Source organism: Halichoeres trimaculatus, unplaced genomic scaffold, assembly GCF_033239565.1.
Source record: "Halichoeres trimaculatus isolate MK-OKI-2021-1 unplaced genomic scaffold, fHalTri1.1 fHalTri1_scaffold_21, whole genome shotgun sequence".
In the NCBI taxonomy this organism is placed as follows: domain Eukaryota; kingdom Metazoa; phylum Chordata; class Actinopteri; order Labriformes; family Labridae; genus Halichoeres; species Halichoeres trimaculatus.
Window position 1 is genome coordinate 13,490,656 of NW_027437199.1, and position 18,960 is coordinate 13,509,615.

At 39.9% G+C, this 18,960-nt stretch overlaps 3 protein-coding genes across 3 annotated transcripts; 1 reads left to right on the forward strand and 2 right to left on the reverse strand.

Moving 5' to 3' along the window:
• Positions 1-423: 423 nt before the first annotated feature.
• On the forward strand, positions 424-5,214 carry LOC141810802 (N-acetylneuraminate-9-phosphate synthase-like). The gene is made up of 6 exons (XM_074698619.1): positions 424-555; positions 2,937-3,152; positions 3,233-3,332; positions 3,480-3,634; positions 4,655-4,921; positions 5,005-5,214. The coding sequence occupies exons 1-6, from the start codon at positions 424-426 to the stop codon at positions 5,212-5,214; spliced, it is 1,080 nt and encodes a 359-aa protein (XP_074554720.1).
• Positions 5,215-6,462: 1,248 nt separating this feature from the next.
• On the reverse strand, positions 6,463-11,323 carry LOC141810319 (uncharacterized). Its single transcript, XM_074697730.1, has 7 exons — positions 11,161-11,323; positions 10,274-10,476; positions 10,064-10,156; positions 9,833-9,928; positions 9,624-9,734; positions 9,219-9,342; positions 6,463-8,002 (listed from the first exon to the last, which is right to left on the reverse strand). Exons 1-7 carry the CDS (start codon positions 11,198-11,200, stop codon positions 6,519-6,521), a joined length of 2,151 nt encoding a protein of 716 aa, XP_074553831.1. The 5' UTR covers positions 11,201-11,323; the 3' UTR covers positions 6,463-6,518.
• Positions 11,324-14,457: 3,134 nt separating this feature from the next.
• Positions 14,458-17,845, reverse strand: LOC141810931 (beta-1,4 N-acetylgalactosaminyltransferase 2-like). Its single transcript, XM_074698795.1, has 6 exons — positions 17,743-17,845; positions 17,451-17,537; positions 16,203-16,384; positions 15,642-15,785; positions 14,919-15,147; positions 14,458-14,811 (listed from the first exon to the last, which is right to left on the reverse strand). Exons 1-6 carry the CDS (start codon positions 17,843-17,845, stop codon positions 14,618-14,620), a joined length of 939 nt encoding a protein of 312 aa, XP_074554896.1. The 3' UTR covers positions 14,458-14,617.
• Positions 17,846-18,960: the final 1,115 nt, after the last annotated feature.

Sequence of the window (18,960 nt, forward strand, 5' to 3'; positions counted from 1 at the left end):
GTTTCATGTCTGTTCTGGCAGTTTCTTCTCTTTCCTTCTTAGTGTTTGATGGTTTTGGAGATGGGTCAAGATAAAAACAGGTAGCTTCTGATGTTTGATTGTTTATGGAGACAAAGGTTATTTTCAAACACTCAGTAATGAACAAGCCAATGAACTTGCAGACACAACGTAAGCCACACACACTAACTTGTGTTTCATTAAAGTCAAACGTGTTGATTGAAGTGAGAATACCAACAGCCATACACCCCCTTGTCGTTCTTGTTACACCCATCATAAAATAAAAAGCATGTAGGTGTGGTCATAGTTTTGATCTCTCACTGGGACACAGGTGAGTCAGTGAGGGGGTTTTCTACAGATCTGGTCTCCTTTCCACTGTACCATTTTCAGCTAACTACAAAGTCTTTGCAGTTATTTTAGCGAAAAATGCCTGTGACGTTTGAGCTGTGCCCCGGCAGAGTGATTGGAGGCGACCACCCGTGCTTCATCATTGCTGAGATTGGAATAAACCACCAGGGAGACTTGGAGACTGCCAAGAGAATGATTAAGATGGCAAAGGTAATAAAAATAAGACCTAGTAGTTTATGCGAAATGAGGATGTTATATTTGAGTGAGTGATGTCAAAGCATAAGAATTTTTTTTTTTCCAAGTTTTTAAAATTTTGTGTGGCATTTAAAATTTTAGATTTGATTCTAATTGTAGTCGCCAAACTGATTATCCAGGGTTTTATGTCGTCATATGGTGTGACACAGACTTTTTTTTAAAATTCAAATATGAATAGAGCTTATTTCACAATTATTATTTATAACTTCAGAGTCAGCATTTTCCTTCAGTAAACTTACAGCTACATTATTTCCCTTTACGTTATATGAAGTCAGACACTGGTGCCAGTTTGTCAGCATGTTCACATATCAGATCCATGTTGCTCTGTGGCATAGAAAGTGACTCTACAGGAAAAAAAAAAAAAAAAAAACGGCTTTTTCAGTGTTAAGGAGTATACACATACCGTTGCCCATAAAGTTTTTATTGTGTCATAAAATAAGTGAAAGTGTTTAATGCTGACAGACTAATTTCTCAGACGTTAGCCTTTTGTTTACATACTAAAGGGAGGGAAACCGATTGTAAACAAGAAACAGGATGTATGTACAACAGCTAGAATGTCTTAACCAAAACATGCTGCACTGATCACACCCTATAATGGTAACTCTGTTTAGTTCTCACATCATATAGATGTGTTCACTCACATGTGGATCCACCAATAGGCAAACAGTTCAACCCAAGTAACACTTAAGACCGCCCCGTCATTTAAATATTATTTTCTGCTGTATTTCATTCTGAAAGTGATTGCCACATAAAATAAATGAATATGAGAGCAGGGCGCTATTATTTACTTGTTTATTGATATTTATTGATATTTAAAGTGGCTGTGAGGACTTTGAAAGTGATCTTGGAAAAGTCTCCCTTCGAGATATATGCCTGATCATAATACACACTTTAAAATGATATTATCAGCGCCAGTATTGCTTGTTACATGTTATTCTAAATTGCTACTTCCTAGCTTTCAGTTTCACCAGATTAATCAGTAAGAAGAGATAAAAAACAGAGACCTGTGTTTTCATCTGCTAAAAACGATTTCTCAGATTAATTTTTGTGGTGATGGTGGATACAGGAGCCTAACTGAAAGAAAAAAGACAGAAGAGCAGAAGAAAGCTAAATGGGAGAGTAATAAAGCCCGAGCTAAAGGCTAATTATCCTTTAGCTCGAGCTGTATCACTCTATAACACAGGGGCTAAGCTGTTAGTGCTAATGTTCATTCCAACCTGCATACAGCAGTTATTCTGCAGAGGTCTGTTAGAACTTGAGAGTCTATCAATAAAATGAAGAGTGAGGTTAGCTGAATTACGTTAGCTCTGATTGGTAGATGACTGGCAGGACATAGCTAATCAGGATTTACTAACATTACACATTACAGACAGGCTGCTAAGTTTAAACTGACAATGTTTACTTATTGTCACGTTAGCATACAGATATGTTGGAGCACCGGACTAACATATAGCTGGCTACTACGTTTTCTCAAACCATAGCCCTACATAACTGTACTGATAAGTCCCCTCCCTCAGTGCATCGTATCCAGTAAAAAGTTGTCTTGAACAAAAAAAAAATTGTTTTGATCCGATCTCCATTTAATTCCAAAACAAACACACGCCTCACTAAAAGTAATTTACAACCGTGTGCGGAGACTCAGGGCCACAAGGTGGCGAGGGAGTGCAATCCAAACAGATCCTCCTCATAGCATCTTTAATTCTGTTTCCACAATTATTTTTGTATTAATTTTCACTTTTATTTATTTATGTACTTATGGATATAAGTAGCCAAACTACCCTCCTCTCTACCTATAAGACAGTCGAAGCAGATGTCTGTCCAACATGACTCAGGTTCTATCCGGGGTTTCTGCCCACAGGAAATAATTTCCTTGCCATTGTAATTTGCTACATGCTGCAAAGTGCTGTACTCGTGGTGCGTTAAGATGAGATGATACTTTTTATCTGTCTTGATGTTGGGTTTCTGTTAATAAAGTTTTAGAAACATTAACGGGTACAGACCCCTTAATGTTTTTTGGAAAGTGTCTTGAGATAACTTTTCTTGTGATTTAGTGCTACATAAATAAAGATTGATTAATTGATTGATTGATAATTCTTTGTGCCAAGGTTAAATGAAACTATTACATTTTGTTAAGACCATGTGTTAGGAAGACAACTGAGTTGTAGACATTCAATGAATTCTTCTTCTTCAGACATATCTGGTCTGTGTGCCATTATGTATTGGTTACTCTCTGTAATACTGTGGGACTCTAAATGAACCCTAAGACTAACAATTATTAAGTCGCACACTGTTAATCAATCTTACCTTCATTAACCCTCAATTACACCATCCGTCAGGACTGCGGTGCAGATTGTGCCAAATTCCAGAAGAGTGAAATAGCGTGCCGATTTAACAAGAAAGCCCTGCTGCGCCCCTACCTGAATAAAAACTCCTGGGGGGACACTTATGGCGAACACAAGCGCCACCTGGAGTTCAGCCATGAGCAATACAAAGAACTGCAGAAATATGCAGAGGAGGTTGGGATCTTCTTCACCGCATCAGCAACAGATGGGGTAAGAAAAAGACTTTTAGTAGAAGGTTTTTCTGACAGTTTAAAACAGGTGTAAGCTGAACCTCATTTTACTCTCGTTAGATGGCAGTGGATTTCCTGGATGAAATCAATGTGCCATTCATCAAAGTTACCTCTACTGATGCCAGCAACTTCTCTTACCTGGAGAAAATTGCAAAGAAAGGTATAGAATTAAATCTTCAGGTGTTTTTCTATTTGTTTTTGTTTTTGTTTTTTTAGCTGAGTAAAAGAGCAGTTGTGAAAGGTAACGGCTTGGGATAATTTAAATTTATGACAGCTCTGTTGAACATCTTCATCTGTCCTGTCTCAGGAAGACCCATGGTGGTGTCCAGTGGGATGCAGTCATTGGAGAGGATGCGCCAGGTCTACAAAACACTGAAGAAATACAATCTAAACTTCACCATCCTGCAGTGCACCAGCTGTTATCCCCTGGACTTTAAAAATGTCCACCTCAGGGTGATACTGGTGAGAAAGTGGCAGCAGTCAGATTTCAAGTTGATGGATCCCTTTAAAATACAGCAGCTATGCTAGCAGCTTCCAATATCGAGCACTAAGCTTTGCTCAGGTGCAGTTGGTTTCATTTCAGCAACAGTTCTTTTGTGAGTCAGAATTAGGGATGCACCAATATGAAATTTTTTGCCAATACTGATATCCAATATTATTATAGCTGTTATGGCCAATATTTACCGGTTCCAATATTGATAATAAAAAAAACACAATCTGAGATGATATGTCAAGGTGGTTCAAAAAGAGAGAGTGGTGCGATCGTGAGAAATTACGACCATGGAGGGGATCAAAGGATGGAGCGCCCCAGATGAATGCAATCAAAAAAGTACGTTTTGTCTGAGGTTTTTTTTGGATCAAAAACAGGAAGAGAGGCATTAAAGAGGGTCCACTCTTCTTTGGTACTTTTGGTGTACACATAAGCTTCATTTCCACCAAGCGGTTCAGTTTGGTTTGTCTCGGCACTGCACGCATTTTTCCACCAACTAACCCTGGGATGGATCCCTAAATAACCAAGATGATCCGTCACACTTTTTGGCACCCTTCTGTAGGGGTGCCAGACTAAACCGATCTGATCTCAGATCCTGTACTGATCTAAACCGGACTGCTTGGTGGAAACAGGGCTTAAGTCATAGAAAACAATATTATTTGGGTCTTGAAAGATCGTTCAAGATGCTTTGAAAATGGACGGCAACTGATGAGTAAATATCGGCCCACTTTGACACATCGGCCGATGCCAATATGTTAAAAAAATGACCAACATTGGCCTATATCAATATTGAGCAGTTTGTCCTACCACTTTGGTTTTCCATTTCCTGAGGTGTTTGGTGGCAGTTTGTTGTCATTGGACAAGTCATGCTGCCTGTTTCTAGTGTTCATGCTTATCTAAGCTAATTTTTGCTGTGCTGCAGGTGTAACAAAAACCTTTTCTACAGCAGATAAGTAAACTTGATTTTGTGCACTCAAACTTGTCATTCGCAGGAATACCAAAAAGAATTTCCAGATATTCCCGTTGGATATTCTGGTCACGAGAGTGGGATCTGTGTTTCAGTTGCTGCTGTGGCTATGGGGGCAAAGGTCTTGGAGCGTCACGTTACCTTTAACAAGACATGGAAAGGAAGTGATCATGCAGCCTCTCTGGAGCCCTCTGAGCTTGCTGAGCTGGTTCGCTCCATCCGCACGGTTGAGATAGCCATGGGAAGCGGCTTCAAGCAGATATTACCATGTGAGGAGCCGTTCTGTAAGAAGGTACAATTTCCTTCCTCCACAAGAAAATACATCAAAATGTGAGACAAATGTGATTTTCTCTTCTCTGTTTTCCTTTCCTTCAGCTGGGTAAGTCAGTAGTAGCCAAAGTCAGCATCCAAAAAGGAGCTACTCTGACCGAGGACATGCTGGCAGTGAAGGTAGCTGAGCCCATCGGCATCCCAGCCGAAAACATCTACGATCTGCTTGGTAAGACTGTGCTGGAGGACGTGGAGGAGGACGAGAGCATCATGCCAGAGATCGTGGAGAACTACTGCAAGAAGGCCAAGTGCTGAGGAGACTTATGAGAAGGGTAAAAATGGCTTTTAATTTGAAAGGGCTTGATTTCTTTCACTGATGCCACAAGTGATGGTTCAATATTTGTGTAGTCACAGCTCATTTCATGATTGGTTTAAATAAATACCTGCTGGAGTTGCCAAAAATCTATCATGTTCTCCTCTGTCATATAATTTTACATTTTCTTAAAGATGCCTTACTTTAATCTAGTCCACTGTCTTCCAATAGACAGAATTAATTTGTTCTTATCATTGAAAATAAAAAAAATGAAACATCGAAATAAAATACCTCCTTGATGTCACATTTGCTGTTTTTCTTCTCTGTGCAGCAATGCTTCTGTGTTTGAGTTACTTTCTGAGAAGTAGGGACAGCGTGATGGTTTGTGCTTCAGGCCTCAGTGTTCCCACTCTGAGATTTTTCAGCAAGAGAAGTTATGAAGTTGTGTCAGACATGAGTGTGCAAGTGATGTTTGGTGTTCATATTAAAGATATGCAGATCCACATAATTCTGTGTGGTTATATGTTGTATCTGTACCCCTCAAAGCTGGACCTGTATCAGTAAGGAAGGGGCCGATCCATGGTGCTGATCCAGGCAACCAGCTCTATGCCTTTTTATAACCAGTGCTCTTTGCTATTTAATTTGAAATGTAACCTCTGATGCACTTTCTTTGTTTTTTGCTGCATCATCAATCTACAGGATTTAAAGTTTAGCATTAAATAGAACTTTTGTACATTCTGAAGCATTGCTTTGCTGGTTAACATTTAAACATTTCTTAGTTTAGACAAATATTTACTTCAGTAAGTCCATATACTCACTTTTTGTCCTTTACTCAAAACATTACCAGCCTTACCCCACAGTAGAGCATGCAGGTTATTATTTAAAACTGGAATTGGATTGGTATCGTCGATACCCAAAGCCCAGGTATGAGTATCAGTATTGGAACCCAAGAAAAGTTATATCGGGACATCACTAGATCCTGTGACTGGTATTAAAAAATAAAGGATTTTTTAGAGTTATAAATCACGTAAGGCTATGACAGGGGTACCAGAGAGACAGTATGAAGCCTAACAAAGGCTTAATACCCCCTCATTAAAATACTTGGTGAGGCCTCACATTTGTCAAAGGGACTTTAACCTATCAGATATGGTTGAACACTTCAGGCCCTAATTTTGTCATCCAAAGAAATTTCTTTGTTTTTGTTTTTTTTAATGAAAGACGTATTCATTTTGGGGGAATTTACCAAAAAACATAACCAGATTTTTGAATTGTATGTTTTATCTTTAATAAAAAAATCAATTCATCATCAAAGATTCAATGTCTCCACAACAACGCCCTTCTCCATGTGTGTGCGCACATGTCTTTTCAGTCTGGTAGATGTAGAGAAGCTCTTTTTACAGAACAGACAGCTGTGTGGTTTTTCCCCCGTGTGTGTCCTGATGTGCATATTGAGGTCTGAGGAGCACCTGAACCTCTTCTCGCAGTAGGAGCAAGGATACGGCCTCTCTCCTGTGTGAATCCGTTTGTGGAGGAGGAGCTCACCAGACGTCAGAAAGGTCTTTCCACACTGTGAGCACTGGTGAGGCCGCTCCCCTGTGTGGGTCAGGTTATGGCGGACAAGCGATGTGGACTTAGCAAACCTTTTCCCGCAGCGGTTGCAGGCAAATGAACGTTCCCCTGTGTGTGTGTTGATGTGTTCGCTTTGAGCTCTTTTGGTTTTAAAGCTCTTGGGGCACTGTGGGCAGCTGAACGGCCTGAAGTTACTGTGGCTGCGCTGATGCCTCACCAGCTCCCCGTGTGTCAAGAACGTCTTCTCACAGGTGGAGCAGAGAAAAGGCCTTTCCCCTGTGTGGGTTCTTTCGTGGCGTGTAAGGCTTGCCAGCTGGCTGAAGCTCTTCTCACAGTGGGAGCAATGGAAAGGCCGCTGGCCGCTGTGGGTCAGCAGGTGCCTGTTGAGGATCTGGAGCTGGGTGAAGCTCTTTCCACATTCTGTGCAGGGAAATGCGCGCTCCCTGGTATGGATCTGTCGGTGCTTATTCAGAAGCCAAACATGCGTGAAGCTTTTTCCACACTCACAGGCAAATGGCCGCTCCCCTGTGTGTTTCATCTGGTGCCTCTTGAGGTCTGATGCCCGGCTGTATATCTTCTCACACAGCAAGCATTTGTACTGACGCCTCACCACATGACTCTGCCTGTGTCGCAGCCTCTCCAAGATGCTGCCAAAGCTCTCCCCACATTTCTGGCATTTATACTGACCACCCACTTTCTCTGATGTCTCCTCTGCGACAACAACCTCTGTCATAAATTCAAGGGGAGGGTTGCAAGTTTGGCCACAGGCAGTGCGTTCGAAATGTAGCTTGAGCAGCCCCATTTGTGTGAAGCGTTTCCCGCACTGCGAGCAGAGAAAAGGTCGCTCTCCCGTGTGGATGCGCTGATGTCTAGTCAGATCCCAGGAGTTCTTAAAACCCTTCTTACATTCCTCGCAGGTGTAAGGGCGCTCACCTGTGTGAGTCCGCTGGTGACGGGTTACATCTGAGGCCCGGGTGAAGGTTTTACCGCACTCCTGGCACTTGTGTGGGTCTGGCCTGTCGTGGATAGGGAAAGGTTTTGGGAATTCAGGACGCTGGATCTTCCTCCTTGAGGCTTCAGGCTGTTCCGCAGCGCTCTGCAGTTTGCTGTACTCCTCAGGGTGACTGTGCTCGATGTGCTGCAGGAGGTAAGACTCCTGCATGTGGAAGAATGGGCACTTGGAGCACGCAAAGACCTGGGTGGACATCTCAACAGTGGTACCTATGCAAATCACAGAGCACAGTGGCTGATGTTTAATTTTTTTGTGGTTGTATTGATCTAAAAAAGGCAGGAATCAACACTCATCAGTTTTTAAAAGATATTTTAAAAGATAGAAATAGATAAAATACATAAAAATCACTTTATAACAAAAATATTTTTATTGATAGCAAACTATCTACCAACGTGCCACTAGTGTTAAAACGCGCAGGGTAACAGAAATCCTAGTTTTGTTGGTACTAGGGATGGGTACTGAATCAGGTACTTCAATATAATAGGTACTGACCAGATTCTGTCCGTAGTACCGAGTACAATTTCACTAAAAATCAAAAGGTACCATGTTTAGGTACCTAAACTCATCCTTGTGACTATGAGGGAGTGAAAGAGAAAGCAACTTTCTATGCTGGACATGAACACAGCATTGTAAGTTTATATATCGAAGAATAAATGTTAAATTGAAAAACTTTGAGAATTTATTATCAAACAAATAAACATTTATTCCCACATAAACACACACAAAAGTACCAAAAACTGGTACCATTGAGTACCGGTACCGATCCAGGAGTGGAGGGCTACTCGACAAGCCTCGTTACTGTTGTTTTTTTTGTTCCATTAATTATGTATTGTTACTTTTTTGTATGTTCATCTTTCTATAAGTGTAATAAATAAATAAATTAACTATGCACCAGCACCATAATGTTTCAAATGTAAAAGGTACCCATCCCTAGTTAGGACCCTGTGTTTTGGACAAACAGGGAGAATACTGATTTATGGTTTCTTCATTTCCACTCAAGACTTCTGCAAGTTCTTTCTCTTTTTCCATTTATACTACTCTTAGTTGCCTTTAAACACAGTTTTAGCCTTTTTAGCTGTTCTAGCCAGATAGGTCCTGAACTGTTTAACATTAAAAAACACACATAGTTTAATAGAAAAAAATAATACTAACAGGGTGTTTTTTTAATTTGGATTTATTGACTGTTTGGGAAACTGATCTTGTTTGTTTCTCTGCAAGATTTTGTCTTTTTCAATGCTAGTCTGGTGTCTTCCTCTAACCTGTGCTTGATGCATTTTATAATCTTTATCTACTTACTTACAAAATATGCCTGTGTGCCTTCTCATCTCATACACCCAGTCAAAAAAGTTACAGTAAAAATCATTTCAGATGGTGTCAGCCTCCTCCTACTACTGTAATGGTTTGACAGCAGTGTGCTCTGTTTACCTTGAGCTCCAAGGTGCTCCAGGCACTTGTGGTGTTGCAGCAGTGACCTCAGGTCATCAGGACTTGATAGTGGTTGTAAGCAGTCCTTCAGCACAGAGGGGGCGGATGTCAGCCATGACACAGTCTGTGATGAAAAGCATTAAATGTTTTAAAACTAAGCATATTTCATACTTGCACATATAACTCTTCATCTACCTTAACTGTAACCTGTACTTGTGTTTCTTACACTTATTTTAAAAGTCACATTCCTTAAAACCAAAGCTTTTACTCATCACATCAGGACTCAAACTAAAATCCTGAAAGTTTTTGTAATCATTTATCTAACAGCTTTCTAATGGAAAAAGAATATTTGGTGAAAAAAAAAAAAATTCAGACATGTTACTGGTAAGTGAGGAGAGTTCCTACCTGACTGAGGTCTGGTACAGGCAAGAGTTTCTCTAGTTTGGACAGAAACTCCCATACAAGAAGCTGCATGTCTGTGTCATAGCTGAGACCATATTCTGTAGGGAAAACCTCCTGAGAGGCATAAAGGGAACAGTTACTTAAAACCACAAATAACGCATCAAAAGGAAAAACAAAGAATTGCTGATTTGTCATGTATGAAGCTGGCTTGCCTGGTAGAAATGCTCCCTCTCTGCGGGGTCTTTCAAAAGTTTCTGAACAAGCTCAACAAAAATAGCCACCTCTGCATCCACCTCTGCATCTCCACTCTGGAAAACAGTCAGCAGCAGCATGTCAACACGCTGTCAAACCAGTAAATATGAGGCTTCTGTGAGTTTGTGACAATGGAAGATAGAACCAAACACATTCTCACAGGATTTCAATGAGGCACTGCACACACTTACTCCTTTGTATCCAGCTGGGCGGATTCTCTCCAGATGAGGCTCTATGCACAACGACTTGGCTGTTTCCTCATTTCTGCACAACTCAAGAATAATCTGAACGGAGTGCACAAAAAGAGAGTTAGAACACAGACTACACCCATTAAGTATGATGATACATGAACACCTTTCAAATTGGTAGTTTAGACTCAAAAAGAAAACAACAATACTCACTCTTGCTCTCAGTCTTAGAAGCAGTTTCCCTCTTTGCTTTGGACTGAGCAGGTCTGGTGCTGTTGCTGTCACCAACGTGACAAACTCATCCAGCTTATCATAATCAAGAACATCTCTCCGCTGAGCAACCTGCCACATTGCTGCAGAGAGTAGCCTCAGAGGGGGAATCAGCAGCCTCAATGATGACAGCGGCAGGAATATGTCTGCACAAGCATGGACACAGAGTGGATCAAGATCATGACAGACCTCAATGAAGTGTCTGTAACATTGTTGCCTTTCAAACTAGCAATGTTTTCTTGTCTATTTTATTTAGCATGGCAAATATAACTACAGAAAAATCAGTTTTAATTTGAATGTCTTCTTTGATTGGAGAGATAAGTGAGTTTTGAAGCACGCTGGTTTGAGGTTAAAGACAGACTAGGAATGATTATAATATCCCCATACAACAAGTATTGGAGTTCATATTATGACACTATACAACAATAACATTAACCTTCAGTACTGCACTTAAGATATTTTCGTGTATAACACAAAACAGCTCACCTCTTAAAAAACGTTTACAACACTACATATGCACTACACCGAGAACTTCCTAATTTAGATATTAATTGAACAGCTGCTATTATTGAGCTGCCATTGCTAGCCTCATAGTCAAACAACTGAAGTTGCGGCCAACAAGGAAGAAAATGAGACTGTTTTAACACTGGTCCCACTCACATATGAGTTTTAATGCTTGATTCTCCACATAGTTTGCTGTGGTTTACACAAGACACCTTTTACTAAACCTGATCTGATGGCCAGCTCAGACTATGAGCTAAAGACACTATGCAAGTCTTCTAGCTAAGCTAGCCCCTAGCTACGACATTGAAAATTTAAATAAGACGAACCAGCATTTTCCACTTGACATGAGCTGCCGGGGGTGTCCATGTTTAAAATAAACCAGAGTCACTTAAACGAGTCATTCAACAAAGTTTTAAGACCTTGCTCTTTGCTAGCAGCTAGCTTTGTTTATAACGGATACGCGTCACTGAAACTAATTTCAAAATAAAAGCACCGAGTTAGTGTCAACCTTTGGTATTCGATTTCTCCCTTTAGATATGCCATTTTGATACCTTGGGGCACAATGCTGCCTCTCTCAGGCCAATTTTGTTAATACTTTTAAGTATTTCAACTTTAATTTTAAGAATCGTGTTGTAGAAAGTGTAAAGGACTGCCTTCACAATATACGACTGTCCTTTTTGGTAACTAAGTAGGTATCTCAGGTGTACTTTGCAGTGTCACGATTCTGGTGTGCCCTATTATCTTCAGTTTTACTGCGGGGTACTGAAAGGTTATGAGATCAATTTCTTTTGTGCAATGTCTGCAAAACTGCTGTTTTATTTACCAGATATTTGGTACCTGAGTTATCTTTTTAGCTATGTGTTCTTTTATTAAGTAACATTGAATTATGCACAAATGTTGACTGACCCTCTCATTCTAACATTAAAAACAAGACTTGACCCATTACCTGTAAGACAAAATACTTTATTTCCATGTGCAAAATTTGCAGTTGTTGGTAATCACTCCATCACATCAATTTGTGCAAAGTTTACTTCCATCACAGCTCTCCCACATCTGATAAACAGGCTTCTTCAGATGGCTTACAAAACAAAAGATTCAAGACTCCAAAACTGAAACTGAGACACATAAAATCAGAAATAAGACAAGACCGCTTGAAGGTAAAATGCTAGACAAGTAGAGCATTCAGCAATAAACACTTGGAATAGTATCAATATCATTTAACTGGTAACATTTTTAAGTCCTCATGTCAATGCCATTTTTGAATCAGAATGCTTCACACACATTATTTTGAATGGAAATGTCTATTTAAGGAGGGGACCAGTTCATGGACAATGCACAGGATAATGAGGTGCAGGTCTCCGATAATAAATTAAGGCGTCATAATTCTGAAACTTGCAGCTCCATGGTTAAAGTTATCCATTAAAGTGTCCAATTAAGCTCCAGTTGAAGTCAGTCGAAGCTGGGTTAGCATTTCTGCAGCAGGACAGGAACTGGCATCCACATCTTCAGGGTGCAGCATCCAGAGAATGCTTAAAAAAAACACAAACACGCAGACATAGTAAGACACTGAGAAAAGAATCACAATAAATGTGGAGGTGCAAGCTGGAGGGGAAATACTGTAGTTTGGTCACAGGCAGTACAGCCAGGGAGCATTCCTACATTGTCAAATATGCTGGTAGAAGCCATGAAGGGCCCAATGGTGTCCCTGTGTGAAAACATGTTTCCTCTTGTTTAATCTCTTAAAATCAACTGTCCCCAAAACTTACTCAGTGTGTCGCCCACATTTCACCGCTACTCCACTTAGTGCAGTTTCTAAATTTGATGTTTAAAAAAGACCTCATGTTTGAAGGATATAACAAAATGACAGTGCATAAAAATATTGTAAATGCTTCAGTTTTAGAGTTTATCACCAGATAAAACATGCAATGAGGACTAAAGGTGGGGAACCCTACTTGTGTCTAAGTTTTACTTGACACGTAGGTTATAAACGAAATATTGGTATACTCAAGCTCGACACAAGATGTAACTTTGCTGCCTTTCTTTATTTACGTGGCAGTTAACTGTGCTTGTACTAAGTAAATAAGCTGCGGCCTTTGAAGACAAGTGTTGAAATTGCAGTTAGTATTTGAGCGAGCACCCCCACACAAAGACTCACAGTAGGTAGTGTTTAGGTTGAGTATTCAAGAAACCAATTCAATGTTAAAGCAGCCCACTGAGAGCTGCGAAAAGTATCGTGTTGTAACGAGAACCGTAGCTCTGCCATAGCTTGATAGTTAGGTAACTTCCGTAGCCGCCCTCTGGTCTGTCAAACTTTACTCACCTCTTATGGGACTATGTAGTACATAAAAAGAAAAAACACGATGTCAAAGAGCAGGAACGTCCAGAAGTCAAACCAGTAGGAATGTTTCGGTAAGGACACCTTGGTGTCTTTCGACTTCAACATTTTAAAGTCGTCTTCTGACTCCGAAGCTGGAGCTCTGCCTGCCCCCATCCTTGCAAGAGAACGCGCCCCGGAAGGTATTCGAAACTAGGGGAATCAGTCCTTCAAAATAAAAGTACACAGTAATTTAAACTGGGATGTAACGTTTTATCCACGAGGTCCAGGGCTGTAGAAATCTTAAACTTTTAAAATTAAAAGTAACACTCAGGTCGAGTAAATACTAATTGTTCTCAAATGACATAGGCAATGTCTAATTATGTATAGTCACAAATAAAGTAACGTCCAAAGACACAACACTTTGCCTTTAAACAGACTGTATAGAGAGTGTGAAGACTGTACTCTCCCCTTTTTCATTTCCCTGCATCTCTCCATGCATTTCTGGTATAAACTTATACACGCTGAGATCCACCTCCTGTTTTTTGTTTGTTTCACTTAATTTAGTGTGCATTCTGTCATGGTCCCCTCTCCGCATCTCTCCTTCCTTCGACTAGCATCTCCCCTCTTCCCATCTCTCCATTGTTGTTGTTGTTGTTGTTGTTGTTGTTGTTGTTGTGCAGGTTCAACTCAAGTGCCCAAACAGCAGTGGTTCTCAAACTTTTTGTGCACAAGGCACACCAAAGGACAAGTAAAAGTTTCAAGGCACACCCATTGTGACAAATAGCCTTCATAACACATATCTGTAAATGCATATAATTGTGAACAAATGCCAAATAAAATGTGACAAAGACAACTATAGTACTTATGGAATATTTAGAAAACAAAATATTTCAAAAACTAGTTTTTGCAAATTCATTAAAGCAGCAGCACACTCATTTAAACCAAACAGGTTACAAAATTAATGTTTCAGCAGAAATTAAGCACACAGAACTGTCAATGCAAGGAAGCTATAAATTATGAATGTAACATTTTGTATCAGCATTGAAAGCATAGAGTGGTATTATAATTTTTTTTTCCTATATCGCTATATTTTTCTCTTTTCTTTCTGTGGGTTGTTAGCAGTCTCTGCATAGGGTTAAAGGTTTGTTGGCCTTTGTATTACACTTACTTACCAACCAACTACAACTCAAAGCTAACAATGTCTGAAGTAATCAATCTTTCTTTCTTTTCTTCTCCAACAGTTTTCAGAACAAATATTGGCATCTTAGCTCAGAAAACAGTACAGGAGGTAACAGGTTATCGGGGAGACAAAAAAAGGAAAACAAACAGAGGTGGGACAAAATGTCTCTTGACACAATATTAGAAATATAAACATGAATGACAACAGTCAATTTACTGAATCATAATCCTACTTCTCGCTTTAAAACTTAAATAATTCACAGGTTTAGGATGTTGGCTTTAAACTCCTATCCAAAGCGGATACACTTGAGGTGGTTTTTAAAAAAGTGGAGTTGATATTTGAACTCTGTATCACTATTTGGAGGACGTCTGAATTGTCGGTAGAGGTCTTCATCCTTATTAGGAATACGGGGCTGATGGCCAATGGACACATGGCCACAGCTTGCAACCATCAAGGAGCCCAACCCATCCATGAAGAACTCTGTGATCAGGAACAGATATTAAGACTTTCAGTAAAAACACCCTCTTGGACCAAAGATAATCAACACTGAGTGAAGATCTGGATTCTCAACAACTTCTTTGACCTACCTGAATGAGCCACTCTCTGGAGCTTAGGGTCAAATCCCACTTTCTGTACTGCATTGGTTCGAGCCAGGAAGAAGTTGACAACCCCGTTGGCCAGAAAGCATTGTGGGAAACCAGGAAGTGGAGGAAGTTTTCCCCCTGACTTTCTGTACAGGCAGCCCCCTTCTATTTCATCTCTTTCTTCATATTCTATTGTGAAGTAAAACCGGTTCCCTTTCACTGATCCTCCAACCTTATAAAAAAAAAAAAAAAAGAAAAAAAAAAGAAGTGGTCAGACTCTGTTCCTGTCTTCTCAAACCTCTCTATTGTAATGTTTGTTGTGGGTTAAAGCCCCAGATAGACCTAAAGAGAAACAGTGCAAGTGAGCACGTCCACTTAATGCTGCTGTAATCAGCTGACATCAAACTTAGAGAGGAGAGAAGGCAAGTTTACGTGACAAGTGAGCCACTGTTTGTTTTGACTATGAACAACAAAATCAGCTTCAACACAAGGAACAGGGTTCTCTTTCTTTAGTTTTGGTTGGATCAGTATTACCTTGGATGGAGTGATAATGCAGACTTGGTATACAGTATAAAACACAGGCGGATGGGATAAAAGTTAACTTCAGCAGCAGTAGAGGATATCAAGGTTTAAAAGCTGTGAGCATTGAGAAATAATCTGCTGAAACATTAAGTAAACTGTAAGGTTAAAGAATGGGAGGAAAAGAAAAGAGGATATCACTCTCACCACATCCAGTTCAGGTAATGCCTCCATGATCTCCACCAGCTTCTCTATCTTCGTGTCCTCTGTAAATTCATAATCATCATCCACCCAGAGGAAGTACTTGGTGGTTACTTGAGAAACAGCCAGGTTTCTGCTAGCAAACCAGCCCTGAGAGAGAAAATGGGTTTGACAATTAGTTTCACATGTAACTGTAAATTTATGAGAGTGAAACTATGGCTAGTTTTTCTCCCTGTTATTATGATGTTGACAGCTGAGCACACCTAAAGGTAAAAGCAAGTAACAGAAGTTTTTTTGTGTGTTGGCTAAGTTAAACACTGTTGAAAAGTATCTGCAAACAAATTCAGCTTTACCCTAGCTTATCAATATTGCCAGCTGACTACCCCTCAAGATGAGAAAGGTAAAAATGTTTCATTAATTTAGGAAACATTGGATGATGTACAGGTAGCCTTGAAAAGTTTTCCAAGAAAGAAGTTTGGAGAGCTTCACAAAGAGTGGACTGAGCCTGGAGTTGGAGCATAAAGAGCCACAGACGTAACAAAGTCGTAAACCTTTGTGTGTTCATACCTGTGCTGGAGGCATGATGTATTGTTGGATGTGCTCTCCGGTTATTTTCTCTGGTTCAATGCTGTCATCTGCTATGATGACTGTTATGTTGCTGTAGAATTGGCGTATGCTGCTTATCAACCTCTTGAGACTTGGGTAGCGCAGGAATGCCTTTGTGGCGATGGTTACATGAGAGTTGACATCTGTAAGTAAGCAGAGTCTATTAAAGGATAAATAGAGCTGATAACTACAGTCACAGTCAAACGAGCCATAACATTTATGCAGATGTTACCCAACTGATCTGTCTTTTAATCCAAATGATTTTAACCATTTAAACACACTGAATAACTGCATCAAAGACAAAACATGCTGGATGTCACATTATTCCTTGCAGTTTAATGTTGATAACACTGTGGTGATGATCGCTGGCCCTGGTTCAGCCAGCATGGTGACTCATCTAGGTACACTTACAAAGAATATTACCACCAGTCATAAGGTTTCAGGTAAAATATTTGATGAGAGCCTCAGTCTGAACCAGCATGTCTACCTAGTTGTACAGTCTTGTTTTATGCAGCAGCGCAAGGTCATTTTTACTGTCTGTACATGTGTCTAAGCAAACAGACACGTTTGTTTAGAGGTAACCGCCAGAATTCCTCCAGGATTTTACCTTTACTTTTTCATTTGACAATGTCATGGGCAGGATCTTTTCTTCCTTTCTTATCTTAAATGTTTTTATTCTTTTGTTATCTCAGTTTGTCTGGTGTTATCCTTTCATTTATTTCTTTTATTTAGCCTTTTATAAATGTTTGTATTTTCTTCTGCTCCTCCTTACATTTCTCTTTTACCTCACATTTATGTCCTCTCTTTGTTTCTTTTTAATTTCTCATTTTATTTCATCAGGCACTTTATAGCATTTTGAAAAATGTAAAAGTATAGTTTCTTCTTCTTCTTCTTCTTCTTCTTCTTCTTCTTCTTCTTCTTCTTCTTCTTATTATTATTATTATTATTATTATTATTGTTGTTGTTGTTATTATTATTGTTATTATTATTAGTAGTATGTTGTTACTGTTTCAACTTCTGCTTTGTGCTTTTTTTGGGGGTTGTGTTTTTCCCTCATAGGATAATGTTAGTTTCTGGCTCAAGTGTACAACTGACTTTTCTGAATTGACAAATTTATTTCCTATCAGATTCTTCCTTAAAAGTGTCTGGTATCTTTACATTTTTAATAAAATAAAATTAGTGAATCCTCAACAACAAGCTCACACCTACCTGTTCCCATGTCATACAGGACGGGCACTTGAGGCTGTTTGATGGTGATGGGAAACACGGCTTGATGGCCCTCAAAGTCAAAGTAGGCTAAGAGCAGAGAAGGTTAGATTATTTATGGCTTAGATGTTTATCACGACTTCATGACAAAAATTGTATTAATATTCAAAAAGTAATGGTTAAAATACAGAAAAGAATATAGACAGACACACAGCTGGGTGTATGTATGCCTCTGTGCCTATCATTTCTGCACCTCTTGTTGGTTTATATATTTTCTTTTTGGTAAGACACATACCGAGGTCACCGGTGTGTATATGGTAGACAGTGCTGTTATATGACACTTGGGCCAGAACGTTGTTGAGGGTCTCCAGGCTGCTGGACTCCAGGACTAAACTCATCTCACCGTTACCTGTCATGTACAACCACAGACTTTAGTTATCCACTTCTTGGAGGTTCTCCAAATATTTTATGATGACATTTCGTCTGTAAAAATGACTACAGCATGACAACCAATTGTCTTCAGCTCCTGTGTTATATTTGCTTTGGCAAGTTGGACGTGACCATACTCAGGTTGGACCTACAACCTTTATGAGCTTTGTTCTGAGGTCAAGAACTCACCTCTTACAATCAGGTCTTCAGGTGTAATCCTAGAGGTGAGGACCCCTTTGGATACTGACAAAGAAACCTAGAGCGTAGATACCACACATTAATGTCAGCCACTGACAAAACACAGAACCACACAATACTCAGTAATGGAGCAATGCCTGCAACTAGCAATGCAACTCAGTATGCATGACTTACACAATTTCAATGACTGATTTGAACAAACGAAGTATCCTACCAATTAGGTGGTCTGTTTAAAGTAACCTAAATCTAGAGGGCAGCTTACTCTGTACTGCAGTCAGAGCCTTTCATTCTATCATGGAGTCTCTAATCTCTCATTCACCGGTGGGGAAACTCAGGCATAGAGGGGCTGTGCCAAACAATAACAAAGGCTAAATTATCTACAGTCATCTTATTCCCACCAGTCAAGAGCTACAGTGGAACAGATTCAATTTTAAGAATGGCCTCTCATCATACCAACCTTATAGCTTTTTTGTGGTCCTGTATGAAGCATCAGACCTGAAATGAGGACATTATTAGATCTGTCATAGCACCCTTAGGTGAGGACAAGCACATTTATTACAACCTTTAATGACTTTTCACTGCAGATGAAACCCAAACTGGACCAATGGACCAAGCATCCTGTCTCTGCACTAAGGCCCAACATTCCACTTTCAGTAAAACATTTTATATCGCTGTGCCTTTTACAGTGCTGGTTTGCTCAGAGTGTGGCATACCTGGTATCAAGGTAGAGGTCAATGGCCGTACAGTAAAACCCTGAATAGGATACTGAAGAGGACAGTTTGCTGCAGCAAACAGCAGGTTGGATAACACTGATGTGGTCCTGTTGGGGTGAATGGGAGTAGGGGTGATGCAATAGGAGAGTTTTTAGTGATTTCATTTGTTACTC

Coding starts and splice junctions, on each gene's coding strand:
- LOC141810802 (XM_074698619.1), top strand. CDS start 424: ATGCCTGTGACGTTTGAGCTGTGCCCCGGCAGAGTGATTGGAGGCGAC. Junction 3,333..3,479: donor GGAGAAAATTGCAAAGAAAG/GTATAGAATTAA, acceptor GTCCTGTCTCAG/GAAGACCCATGGTGGTGTCC. Junction 3,635..4,654: donor TCCACCTCAGGGTGATACTG/GTGAGAAAGTGG, acceptor TGTCATTCGCAG/GAATACCAAAAAGAATTTCC.
- LOC141810319 (XM_074697730.1), bottom strand. CDS start 11,200: ATGGACACCCCCGGCAGCTCATGTCAAGTGGAAAATGCTG. Junction 10,157..10,273: donor TTCTAAGACTGAGAGCAAGA/GTGAGTATTGTT, acceptor CACTCCGTTCAG/ATTATTCTTGAGTTGTGCAG. Junction 9,929..10,063: donor GCCCAGCTGGATACAAAGGA/GTAAGTGTGTGC, acceptor ACTGTTTTCCAG/AGTGGAGATGCAGAGGTGGA.
- LOC141810931 (XM_074698795.1), bottom strand. CDS start 17,845: ATGAGTTTAGTCCTGGAGTCCAGCAGCCTGGAGACCCTCAACAACGTT. Junction 15,786..16,202: donor ACATCATGCCTCCAGCACAG/GTATGAACACAC, acceptor TTTCTCTCTCAG/GGCTGGTTTGCTAGCAGAAA. Junction 15,148..15,641: donor CATTACCTGAACTGGATGTG/GTGAGAGTGATA, acceptor TTTTTTTATAAG/GTTGGAGGATCAGTGAAAGG.